Raw genomic sequence first — 13,827 nt, 5'->3', positions numbered from 1 at the left:
CCTCTCCTTTGCCTGCCGTCGTGGGTTGAATTGTGTCCGCCCCGGAAGTCTCAGGCCCCGTACCTGTGAATCTGACTTTATCTGGATATAGGATGTTTTTAGAAAATTAACTTTTTCCTGGATGCTAATTGTGTTCTCCACACAAGTACCAAAGTGTTGAAAAATGTACTATTTCACACCCTGTAGGAAAATAGCTTTTAAATCTGTTGTTCACATGTTAAATATGAATAATCATATTAGGTGTACCGTGCAGCCAGTCCAACCAATGTTTCAAGTCCTATTTAGGGATGTCGCATTATCACAGTTGAGACTGTCATCCAATCTTCTTTTCCCATGGAAAGTGGTAAACATTTTTCTGTTGCAGACAGAACTATGGTATTTTCATATATGTCCATCCATCTCCAGTTCAGTTGCTATTATTCAGATTAGAAAACTAGATTCTGCTTTAGATGATGCAGTTTTTAATGTTTATTTACTGAACATTTAATTTTATAAACGGAGGAACAGATGTTTCATAGTCATTAAAGCCATCAATCTCAAAAATTTCTAGTCGTATAATTTGGTAAGTTAGTGACAAAAATCTGTCCAACAGAGAAACGATCCCCAGCAAAACTCTTCGAAAAAGTGTATGGAATGCAAATTACGCCGCTCTTTCATGCTTGGTGTATCCTGAATTCATTCATTCAGGCATTCTTTCACTGTTCAAAGGAAACTTATTGAATATTAACAGTGTAGCAAAATCAACCTTAAGGAGCTTGCTCTCTGGCCCCCGGGAGCCATAAAGCCCTGGGCACATAAAGACTTCGGAAGGAAGGTTTCAAGTGAGAACATCTAAAACATTCGTTTATTCCTTTTTCTTTGAACACACTTCGGGTGGAGCTCAGAGTTCAGGGAAGCCTTTGAAGAAGCAGAGACATTTGGACCAGGCTTAGGTGACAGGTGGCATTTCGTCCAGTGAAGACACTGTCCAGAGAGAGACGTTATTCCAAGCTAAAAATGCGTGAAGCTGGGTCTTGAGAGGGGCCGATGTGTGCGGAGAACCACGAAACCCACCAGGCAGCTGCAGGATGCCTCGTGTTATTTTCATCAGAATTAGGAATGTGTCCACTTTATGGATGTCTTAGCAGAATCCGCTTGTCAATACCATCACCGATACAAATCACACTTCGGAAAATGCAAGCGAGCTCGTCGCCTCTTCCTGCCTCTTGGTGTTCCTCATATCGGCCACACCCCAAAGTATGCTTGAGAGCAGTCAGGTAAATGAGGGTTTGAGAAACCAGCTCCTCACCCCCTCGCGTCCCTGTACACACACAGGAAAAAGCAAACAAATACAAGCAGTGTTGCTTCCACCGCTGCAACCTGCACAGGTTCAAACTGTCCTGGACGGCAGGTACACAGTGACTGCATTGCCCATCGTTTCTAAATTGCTACCAAGGGTGTTTGCTTTTGGATTGAAGGACAGTGTTTATCACACTGGGAAATTTTTGTGACACAGTACTTTTCGGATGGTGAGAAGGTGCTGCCGTTATATTTCTAGGGCTCTGCATATGTACTGTGCCAGAATGCGGCACCTGAAATTGTCTACGATGGTCATTTCTGTCTTTGCTTTACCTTTAACAGGACAAAGAAACAACAACGAAGAAAGATATTTTTGAAAGAAAATAGGAGGAGGAAAAATCTTCCACGAACACATGCATCCCTCTGGACTTAGAGATTCATTTATCGCGAGGTGAAACTGAGTGTGCAGCACTTAGAGAGGACACACGGTCAAAGTCCAGGGCAAGGGATGCAGATTCCAGTGGAGAGGACTCTGTGACTGAATCCAATTAATCTGCACATGGAACAGGTACACGTTGGCTCCTGTGCCGTGAAGAGCACGGCTGTGAACCAGCACGCCGGTGTGGAGGGCGTCGGCTTTCACTACCAGGCCCAACTCTTCTGCACAGTGGGAGATGAAGGAAAAAACTAACAGGCTCGACCTCGTCTTGGAAGTCTTGGGAGAGGACTGGCTCTGCACTGCCCACCGCTGCATCCGAAGTGCAGGTCCTGCCTGAGTAGCTCCGGCTGGACGACGTGCGGAGCTCAGAAGCACACATCGTGGAGCTGTCCCCGTCTGCCCATCTCAGCAAAGCAGAAACGGTCCGGGCTGCACATTCGATCTCTCCACGAAGGAGTGGAGTGAAAGATGCTCACCCTTGCATATTTCCTCCCACAGAAGCTGCATCCTCTTAGTATGTGAGACATGTCATTTTAGTGCATGAAGGAAACACATTAGAATCGGTATCAGTAACGTCTGAACTCAGGTTCGCCATCTATTTAGCTTAAGCATTTAAATCCTAAAAACATGTTTAACTCTTCTTTGAAAATAAGATGAAATATATTAACCTTGAATATTTTGAATTATTTTTGTGGTACTGCCTTAGTCTATATTTCGTTTCTAAAAGACATAAGGGAACTGTGTACCAAATGCTATGTACAATGACGTTAGCAGGTTCCTGAGGAGTCCCACGGAGGTCTCTATCCAAACTGTCCTTGCTAACAGAATGCACTCAGGAACTTATAAATAATGGAAGGAACAGGGGTAGAATATGTCTCTCTTCAGCACTGTAACAAGAGCCGAGTTACGATCATCGACAAGTCAGTTTTTTTTCCCTGCAACAGAAAATTCTCTATTATTTCTTGTACATTGTTTTCTCTTCTTTAAATACAGAGTCCCGGAGAAGACTCACCACGCCGGGTTTTCTGCAGTTTGATCTGATCGTCAGGGGCCAAGGCAGTGCTGGGTGCTGACAGCCCTGAGGGTAGATTGATGCTCCACAAGGAGAGGTCTGCCGCCCTCTTGTTAAACCTGCCGGGCTCACGTCCGAAGCCGCAGACGATAAAGGCACGTTCACCAGATTTTCCAAGTGATGAAAATGTCAGCACATCCAAAGTTATGGTTCCCTCAACAACCATAACTTGGCCACTTTGCACAGAATTATGGAGGAAGAAAAGTTAGGAACTGACAGGCAGGATAAACCTGCAGTTACACCGAGTCCTTCCACGTCCACACAGAGGGCAGAATTCAGCAAGGAGGCCACTAGCTGTGCAATTCAGGTAAAAATTACCCCTCGTGCAAGGCAATCATAAGAATACAAGGCATTTTCAATCGAACTGAATTATCTGAATAATTGGTTCAGTCTTCCGATTTGTATCGGTAGATATACAAAGAAAACAAATAAGTACTAAAATGATCTGAATTTCATGATACAGCCCTCTTTTGGATTCAATTGGTGTGGTTTTCTATGTATTATAAATACATACCTGACAAACATACACCAGTTAAAGAAGGAAATTGACTTCAGTTTATACTTACGCTCACAAATATATTTCTAAGAGGATGCTCAGTGAATCTTACATTAATCTTAACTCTTCTATCAAGAGAACTGCCATTTGAAAGCTGATTCTAAATACAGCTACGCTGATATGGGAGGAAATCCTTCAGTGCTAACTTTATTTATAAAGATGTAAGTTAAGAAGTAAATAGGGAATGTTGAGAACCGGGGAGAAGAGGAAGTGACATATTTCTCCTAAAGGCATTAGAATTAAATTAAAAATGAAATACAGATAGTCCAACAGCTACATCAGCAAGATAAACACAGTCCCCTTACAGGTTCCTGAGCTCTGAGTCCTCAAATTTTAACCAACCACGGGATGGAAAACATTTCTAAAAATTGCAATTGTTACATATGTAGATTACTTTGCTATTATTATTATTGGCTCTGATTATACTTTGTTATTATTCCCTGAACAGTCCCATGTAACAACGGTTTATATAGCATTTACATTGTACTAGGTGCCATAATAACCTAGAGATGATGTACAGTATAAAGTGAAGAGTATAGAGTATGAAGGAGGTGAGAGATTACATGCAAACACTACATAATGTCAACTCAGCATAGTCACGGATTCTGATTTTCCTGGGATGGGGGTGTCCAGAAACTAACCCCTTGCAGATACAAAAGGGCAGTAGGAGGGTCCTTGGGGGGAGGCCTGACCTCTAGTAGGCACCCTGAGAACTGGCTGCTGTCAAGGTCCATGCAAGCATCTTGCCAAACAAGATCGATTCCTTTAAATAGAAAATCACAGCGTCCCCCAGTGGACTGATTCCATTTTCCTCCGATTTGTCAGAGACCTCCCATGGGCTAAAGGGAGGCTGAGCATTTTGGGGCTTAGGAGGGGTGGAGACTGGAAATAATCCTTCTCCCAATATGAAGACTTATGCATTTATTTTGAATGTCATTGAGACAACTGCATGCTCTTTTTTAACAACAAGCAATTTACAGGAAAAGTAGCAATTATTTGCATAAAACCCAAAAATCTTTCTCAGTCACGGCAAGAAAAAATTCCCTTGACAATTAGCATGGTAAGACTATTAAAATATCCCCTTAGAACCATATTATTACACATTCACTTCCCTTCTAGAAGCAGCTGTCCTAGGTATGTTGATTTAAACTCCCACCTCAATTTAATTTGTGTGGATTTATTTATTATTTTTCTTACATCTTAGATTTGCTACGCAGTGAGCTCAGAGCTAACTAACCTCAACTACATAGCAAGATTCTGTCTCAAAAAAGTCAAGGGGAAAAACAGTGAAGCTTGGAGAAGTGAAGTGATTTCCCTGAGGTTAAAGCTAGCTGTCTAGTACTCCATGCCATAGAATCCAGACCTCTACGAGGTGGTTTTCCTCCAACCCTGCTCATCTGCCCCTTTCTTAACCTCTTTGAACTCCAGGGAAAAAGTTCTTTCAAGACTCAATCCTGTTAACTAAATAATTTTGTTTTGTTTTATTTTTCGTGTGGAATGAATCAAGGACTTATAACCAATTACTTCCCAGAAACAGCAAGCATTGTGCAAATGCCCAGTAACTTCCACAGTTTGCATACGGTTACTGTTTCCAAATTCCTCTATTAAGTTTCATGTCTGGATAGAACTAAGACAAAGGCAGTAGGCTAAGGCTCAAACACTACAAGGGTGACTTCAAAGGGTTCTTTCCAGCACGTCGTTAAAATGGCAAACATTAAACACACTGACTGTTATAGTCCCACGATTAATGCCACAGATAATAGCCAAGCCCACTCTATTGCATAACTGATAACACATTCACACAATGAAGACACTCAGGTACTATGAACCGTTCCACATGGCCCAAACTAAATGTCAGCATTTGTTTTTATAGTTGTTGTAATCTTACCTGCTAAGACCCTTATCTTCATAAAACCACTGAGTTCCTGAATAAATATTGAGCCACAGATTTAGATCTTTGGGGGGATTTGATGCAAGAGGTTGCTGGGTTTTGCGTCTCAGAAGCTCATATCTAAAGCAAAAGACAAGCAGAAACATCAGGTTTATCTTGACTAATGTTATTACCCAAATTCAAGTTGCTTTGTGCTGTGTGTGTGTGTTTGTGTGTGTGCACACACATGTGTTTAATCTGTATGTGATGAATGTACAGAAACATAAGGAATAATATCTTAACTTTATAATTATAAAGTTTCCACACATAACATTTTTTTCTGGCCCCACTGTCATATATTCTAATAACGGCAAACAATCAGCTACTTTCACATTTTGTGATTGCCAGTGAGAATGATAACATTTAACATTTCTTGTATTCCACATGTGCCAAACCTTGACTGCTCATTTCACACAAAGCAGAAATACAAAAAATCTAACGAGTTAATGATTTCCTACAACATCTACCATCAATACTTTATAAACAATGATAAAATTATCAACTGTATTCTTGGCTAAGTACCAAGTTCAGGTCGCTACGAAGCCATTTCAGAATCACAATTCTGTTCCTTTCATCTTATCTGTATCCCTGACCACATGCTTTGTAAGTTTCCAGATAATAACAATGTGTCAAAGCATTACTGTGTTAGCTTTAGAATTCCGAGACATGTTTGTACAACTGTATCACACAGAACCACATCGAGGCTGCTAGCACAGACTAAAAATACACTTTGGAAATCAAGGGGGTTATGAAATGAGTACTGGGAAAACAGGGATTATTTGGAGGGTCTGTAGTTCTTCTCAATATTATGATGCTATTCCTGCCTTGTTGTACTCGGGGTTCCAGGTAAGTCAGCACACAACAGAATGCTCAAAGACTGGAATTAGTTCTATGTCTTTGTTCTGCTATTTTTTTGGTAGCCAGAGCACAGTACCTTTCTCTTACCTCAAATCAGGGCCATTGGGCTTGGATGGCGGATGCCAAGAGATTCCAACATAGGACTCATAGAAAGGAATGGCTGACAGCAGGCTGACACCCTGAGGGGCAGCAGGACCAGTAGTCACCAAAGTAGGCAAGCTCTCTGTGCACCCACCAAAGTGCCCATTACCCCCTGTGCAGGCGACGATGGTGATCGAATAATTGGTGAAAGGGGTTAGCTGGGTGATTACTTGGCTCAACTCAGAGGGGGCCACCTTAGTGACTGTGGTGTGGGGGTCGGGCACGCGGATCTCGTAGCTCAGGATGTCGCCATTTGGCACGAGTGGGGCTTTCCAAGTGACCTGAAATGAAAGCTAAACTTAGAATCAGCATGACAGACAGGAGCAGAGCAACTGCTGCTCCTGAGGCCTGGAATGACTGAAGTCATATTTTGAATGCCCCGGCGCTCCTCAGCCCTCTGCCTTAGACAGGAATGAGGGGTTCGCGAGCAATGCACACACACCAGGGGCTGCGTGAAATGCTGTTTCCTGGGTTTGGCTTTTAGCCTTGCTACTTTCTAGGGCTGTTGGTCTAATAGACACCTTCAGGATTCATCTCCACAGCGCGCATTGTGAAGGACACGGAGCAAACATGTGGAGAAAGTCCACACACACACACACACACACACACACACACACACACACACAACCGGTGGCAGCAGGCCTTGGCTTCCTCCTGTTTACAACTCAGTCACACAAGACGTGAAAAGCCTCTGCTGTGCACTGTTCATGTGCACACTGCATAAGTCCCTTTCTTGAAGGGCGGGGAAGAGAAAGCATTATTTGCATTTTCCAAGGAAGCACGATTATGTTCCTGTGTCTTCCTTGTACATAATTTAACAAGTAGAGCAATACCAGAATATCCTACTTTTAGTAATGAGAAACATATAGGAAACTTTTAAAAAGGCTCCCGTTTTGCTTACCCATGATCTTGAGTGGAATATGATCTTATCAAAAGTTTCTTTTCTTTTCTGGCTAAATTTTGCAAGAGTACAGTGGTAACATACTCATGCTGTTTTGGAGGAAAAGGGACCCTAAAAACGTGGTCATAGGCCATTATAAGGCCCTGGTGAATATGCTACCCATTTCATCTCTTCTGTTTCTACCCTGCTGTGCTCCTTAAATAAATACATATAGTAGGGCAGGGTCTGGAGTTTGCTTCCCAAATAAACTTTGAGCATTTCGTTAGCAGAGCCTAAATTATATATTCCTCAGTGCCACACACCCACAGAGGGGGATTCAATCAACAGTCTTAGTCATGGCTTCTTAGATTTTCTTTTCCTTAGTGTACAGTTATTTTGAAACAGTAAAAGACAGATTTCAACAGGGTGATATCTTGCCATCTATACTAAAACTACATAAAAATTAAAATCAGAAAGTTTTTTTTGACAGAACAGATCTTTTAATTTGAATCACAGATTCTCACTGGAAAGAAAATATTTATTTCAGAAATGGTTATCAAATGATTTATTTGAGTGGCTCTTGATCATTTAGATTTTCACTTTTTGTTTAGTCATTAAATTTTTTTGAAAGGAATAATAATTAAAAAAAATAAAGTAGACCTCCCCCAAATCTTCCATTTTAATTCAAAAAGGAAACATTTCTCCCAGATAGAGTTTGACCTGAGATCACTATAAGAATATTCCAGCTGTTAAATGATGATAACATGGGCTCCTACTACTAGGAGTTGGGCGGTTGTTTGATAATTACTGGGAAAATTATAATTAGCAATGGACGAACGTCTACCCAAATTTTGTTGGACGTCCCGAAATCATTGTTAATCTAACGAGCATCTTTGTGAGCTGCAGGAAAGATGCTGACACTAAGAGATGCTTCCAATGGCTGCCTCATAAGCCCTGGGGACTGGCTCTGCTGCAGAAACAGTCAGAGAAATCTAGAGCCAGTGAACACGGTGGAGCTGGTGCAGGTCGTGTTTGGTTTTGGAGGTGCAATACCCTGTGTGTGCTCTTGAAAACTGGGTCAAAAGTCAAGGTCAAACTCAGGCGGCTTCCTAGTGCTCAGAACACAAATTCAGCAAAGACCATCACAGGAGCATTGGCCATGATCGATCTGAGAAATTCACAACTTCCTAGCCTCTCAAACCAGAATATTGAGAATTCAGGTCAGAGTTTGGCAACACTTGAAAGAATGAAAACTTAGGAGACCGTCTGTGTGAGTTGCTGAGCTAACACTGAATTGATTTGGAACTTGGTATCGAGGCTGAGAAAATGAGTTCATAAGACAAACCTTGAATAAGATATCTACCAGTAGAGATTAAGAGATTTCATGCAACGACTCTGGAGACAGTCATTTGAAGATCTAAAAAAGCCTGTTTTCTCTACTGTGTTTACTTTCAGAAACTAGCCATTTTTCACATTTTCTAAAAAGTCATAAACTTAGAAAAATTTGCATTTTTGGCAGCTGCAGGTTAGAAAAAAACAAATCTATTTCTACTGAAAATGTTTAGATGGACTATACTATGAAACAAGTTTCCTTTTTTTTTTCTTTTTAACAATGTGGGGCACACTATCCATAGAGCCAGTAGACTCTCAGACATGGTGTCTGATTTGACCACATTGCAAACATCCTGCAGCCATTATTAAAAGTAAATGTGTCCAAGATTTTAAAGGAGCCAGTTAGGTTAGCTAAATATCAGATTCTAGACCATAATTACTATAGTGTGGCTCAAACAGATGAGGTCAAAACTTTCCACCAGTTTAATTTCCTTTTATATATCCATTGTATCTAGGAAGGATTCTAAAATATTGTTGATTCCTCCAAAATTCAGCCCCAAGACCTTGTTATTGGCATGGATATGCAAGAAATGTATCTTCTACAGCAAGAATTTTATGTTGAAAATTTAAATTAGGATTAATTTCTCAATGGAAAGAAAATGGCTTGCCTAACAGTGATTTATTTCAGTGGCTTTGAGTTATTTAGATGTCTATTTCTCTGTTTAGCTTTTAGAGATTGTTAGAAACAAATAGGACAGACACTGAGTTTATTATTTGAGGAGCCACCCATTTTGATCACATCTTTCCAGTTCCTGAAAAGCAACTTTACACAGTCTTCCGCTTCAAAGAAATGAAACCATGCAGGTTCGAGGACTGACCTCAGACTTGAAAAGACCAAAATACATAAATATGAAAAACATCTTCCTTCCTCCACAACTCCATCCAATTATACTTAAGAACTTTACACACAGGAGCACTTATGAAAACGGATATAATGAATTGCGAATGGGGTAAGAATGTTTTTCTAATATTTAATTCCAACTCTGCTATTGCAGCTGTGTTACTTTGAGGAAAGCCCTCGACATCTCTGGGCCTGAGTGTCCTTGAATGTAAGTAGACAGTCCCTGCTCTGATGTCTAGACACAAGGGTGTTCATTCTAAGATGGCTTAATAGAAGACATGATGTGCTGGAGGGAAAGTGGGCACGCAAACATTTCCTCCATACAGCACTTCTCCCTAACACTGGACTCTAGGAAATGCCATACAGAAGTTAGGCAATAAATACTTGTTATAGTAAAGTTAAAGTTATCCTTCCCAATGTCCTCTTTGGCTTTAAAAATGAATACTTTGGTTCGGAGTGTCACTTCTGTATCTGTGCCGTGAGACAGACAGACCCTTGTCTCTGTCCAGTCCTCCTGTGTGCCCCTGAGGCAGAGGGCCTGGGGTCCTGCACACGCGTGTGCATTCACACAAGCAAAGTGGGCACATTCATGCGTACCAAAGGCTCGCTTTAATTATTTTACAGAATAAAAAGTTCATTTCACACCTATTGGCAGAAACTTGCTTTGAAAACTGAACAGATCGTGGGCACATTTTCTCATTGGTGGCTGTTGCATAACATTCTTTTCATGATGGAAAATGAATTATTCAGTTATTTTCCTTTTGACCTAACTTTAATGCTAAAAATAGTGTTTGCAAAACTATGCAACATATATGCCATAGTATTTATTTTATATTAGCTGCATTATCAAGGTCTGCTTGATAAATGGTAAATGTATGCTTAATTTTAGTTATCATCAATGAGTTTCACCCTGAAAGGTTTGCAGGAACTTACTTTCTTACAAATGACAAAAGTGTCCTGGGCCAAGGATTTAGCTCAGTGGTTCTGCTGCCTGCCCTGCAAGCACAAGGACCTGAGTTCGATACTTGGTTTGTAAAAAAAAAAAAAAAAAAAAAAAAAGACAAAAGTGTCCACAAACACTTGACATTACTAACTTTAATGTCTGCCTGTTTTACTCATTTTCTCTGATATTTTGTGAGGTGTAAATCATTCTAAGTATTATTTGTTTGTAGTCTTACTTAAATTATGTTTCTATTAAATTGTCCTTTATTAGGCATTATTCGTGCTTTTTATCTTATGCAAAATTATCTATTTGCTTATGACACTTAACACAGTACGTTTTCCCACTTTATCTCTTAGGTTTTAATGCTGAGGATATTTGTGTACCCTGCAGAAACCAACTGAGTTACTTTCTAGCAAGCCGGTACTATCCTTTTCCAGCTCCTGAATTTCTCTTTATCTTTAGAAAGGGCTTCCCCACATTCAGTCTATATAAAGTCCTTCTTTCTTTTTTTTTTTTCTGGGCTTTTTTCTAACATTATAACCTTCAGCATTGTATATTGAAGTTTAATTGTATGATTCGAGAGAGTGAGCCCAGAATCATTTTTAAGGTAAGCCAGACTTTCCCAATGAAATAGAAGCCCACGTCTTCCAGAAGTGGCGCTGCTGTATACACTTGTACGTGTACATGCGAGTCTCTTCCCCTTGACTATTTGTCTATTTTCTATGCCATTACTATACTGTTGCAACTCAGTGACTTGAAAGTTTATGGACTAAAGACAGCTATTCTTCTCTTCTATAATTTTCTAGAATATTTTCCATCATTTCGTCTCATACTTGAAAATTATCTGAGCCAATTTAAAACAAAACCAAAACATTATTGGCATCCTGACTTGGGCGATACAAGCTTTGCATGTTAACTTTGCAAGGATCGACTCGTAACAGAACCAAGTCCTTCCATTCAGGGCGATGGAACGGTCTCCTTGGAAAGAGAGAAGCAGGAGCTCAGGGTCTGAATTCAAATTGCCTGGGTCTGGATTCCCTTTTGCTTCATCTTTCTTCTCTGTTTTCCTCTCTGCAAAATGGTGATTCGGAGAGCAGCACACAGGCAGCATTAAACGAGAGCAGTTCCAGGCCCACAGGATAAATATGAGTTGCCTGTTATGTTATTATGTTCGTAAGACATTTGTAAAGATCGAATTCGCGGTTTCATCCTCTCATCTGTGCACACCGGTAGGCGTGATGACCGAGACTCACCCCTTCTATCTGTGTGCACAGTGGGCTAAGCACAGGCCCCCTCAGGGTGGCACTGCGGGTCCTCACTGCTTATAGGCAGAGGCTGGGGTTCAGGAGGCCGAGCCCCAGGAGGACCCTTCAGGGAAGGCAGCTCAGCCTTGACTCTGGTTCCTTGTGTCAAGGTGGTGGTAGCCTCGGGGGCTCGAAATCCAGAAAAGAAGACTTTTCCCTGAATCACAGTTATATAACTTAGTTATTCCTGCCCTTTATTTCTTATCCGTCCTCATGTCCTAAGTGTCAGTGCAAGCTGACTCCATCTCCTTCAAGTGTTCTCTTCTTCCTCTGATTTTACTTTGCATTTCTGTTACAAATGCTCCTGAGTTTTACAAGTCCTTGTCCTGCATCTATTGACAAAACGTGGGCTTTCTCCCCACTTTGTGGATGTAACGAGTATGTGGATAGATTTCTTGATGTTGAACCGCCCTTACATTTTGAGATCACAAAGATCTGCCCTGGCCTATTATTCTTTTACTAGTCTGCTTACTTCAATTTGCCAAAATTTTATTTAGAAATTTTAGATTTCTATTCATATGTGACATTAGCTTATAGTTTTATCGAACTATCCTTTTCAGTCTTGGTGGAGAATTGCTGCCAACTTTATAAAGTGAAACAAATTTGCTTAGGAAATCAAATACCACATAAAGTAGCACATTGCTTTTAGTTGCTCAGATGACCCAATCCTGTCGAGATTATGAATTTATTTTTCGTGTAATCAAATAAGATTTAAAAAAAATGTGATTTTTTTGCTTCTCAATTTTCCTTTAACATTCATGCCCATGCTAAGTCACAGCACCTACTTCAGACTTCCTGGTATGTAACCTTATTTGTGCAGTGTCTCCTGCTTTCCCTGTTAGGGTGTAGCTCCTACAGGCAGCACTGCATGAGGTGAAGAATGTGTGAAATGGAGGTTAAAAGACTGGGGCGATGCTATGGTTTCCATGCGGTTTGCTATCTCCAAAGACTCACGGTGAGCGGGATTCCCACCGCGAAGACTAAGAGACTTGGTCTGACCACGGCATTTAGAGGTAGAGCCTGGATTAGGAGGAGAAAATTCCTGAGGGCGGAGCCTCACGAGGGAGGCAGCCCCTCAACCTCAGCCCCAGGGAGGGGTCTGCCCTGTTGAGGACCCAGACAAGAAATACCAGTCCCCCCGTCACCTGCTGCTTCTTCTCCTTAACTGGATCTGTTTTGCTCTCTTCAAGCTCTTGCTCTGTTCAGGCATACTGTAAACACGTGTGTGCTTACACCATCTAACTGATATAACGACAGATGTTTACACTTTAGAAGTTGATTATAGTCAAAGACACCTGCCAGGTCCCTTCCGAGACCCGCCCCTCACTTCCGGCTCGCTCTCCCGCATTCTTGCCATTTTCTTCAGCACTTCCCTCTTCTTTCTCGTCTTTAGTTGGCTTCGTGATTGCCTGTGTGAAAGGGTTCAGAGCATTTACCTTCCAGGGTCATTTTGATTTTGGGGAAAAGGTGGAGGTCTCGCGGTGCCAGGGCTGGTAGATATGAGGATGAGGACACACCATGATATTTTCATGAGCTGCCTTTCCCTCAGAGGCACTGGGCAGTGGCCTTCACTGTACTTTTGATCACCGCTGCTAAAGAACTTGCAAAAGAGGACCCAGAACTGCATCAGAAAGTGGCCGGAACCATAAGATAAATGTGTTCAAAGCAAGGGGAATTATTTCCAGAGAGATTAGTGGCCAGGTGTCTTTTATTGCAACTTTACAAAACGTTTAAACATTCATCATGTATTTTGATTGCCCTTGTACTTTACTATGTATATCTACACATAATATATAGAATATATATTATATTATATTATATTATATATATTCTTATATTATATATAAGAATAGATATGCGTTCTGTCTAAAATTCAAATTCCAGGAAGCTTAGGACTTTACTTTGATTTCTAACCTCAGTTCCTAGAAGAGGCATTCATAAGGAGGTATGTGTGCTCTGTAACTGTTAGCAGCACTTAAATTATTAGTATTGTTAATATTATCGACAATTCCTTCATCCTAATACATGGAACAATTCAGCATGGTAAATGTTGAATGAATTTCTCAGCCAATTAATTAAGTCAATTCCCTCCTGTTATTCCTCGTAAATATTTTATCCACTTGCAATTTTAACTTTTAAATTCATATTTTACACAGGGAAGTCACTGTTGTTCTGCACTGTGTCATATCTCCT

General features: G+C 40.9%; 1 protein-coding gene across 1 annotated transcript in view; it reads right to left on the bottom strand.

The window, feature by feature from the left end:
* Positions 1-13,827, bottom strand: part of Ush2a (usherin) — a 678,059-nt gene that overhangs the window by 215,392 nt on the left and 448,840 nt on the right. Inside the window, exons 41-42 of the mRNA XM_033762039.1 lie at positions 6,221-6,555; positions 5,234-5,356 (exon numbers count right to left, since the gene is read on the bottom strand). Of these exons, the coding sequence (XP_033617930.1) occupies positions 5,234-5,356; positions 6,221-6,555 (458 nt within the window). The remainder of the gene's footprint in view (positions 1-5,233; positions 5,357-6,220; positions 6,556-13,827) is intronic.

The sequence above is a fragment of the Fukomys damarensis genome, unplaced genomic scaffold (assembly GCF_012274545.1).
Source record: "Fukomys damarensis isolate Sample0158 unplaced genomic scaffold, DMR_v1.0_HiC HiC_scaffold_11, whole genome shotgun sequence".
Lineage (NCBI taxonomy): Eukaryota > Metazoa > Chordata > Mammalia > Rodentia > Bathyergidae > Fukomys > Fukomys damarensis.
Note: the sequence above shows the minus strand (reverse complement) of the source record. Positions and strands in the feature narration are given on the sequence as shown.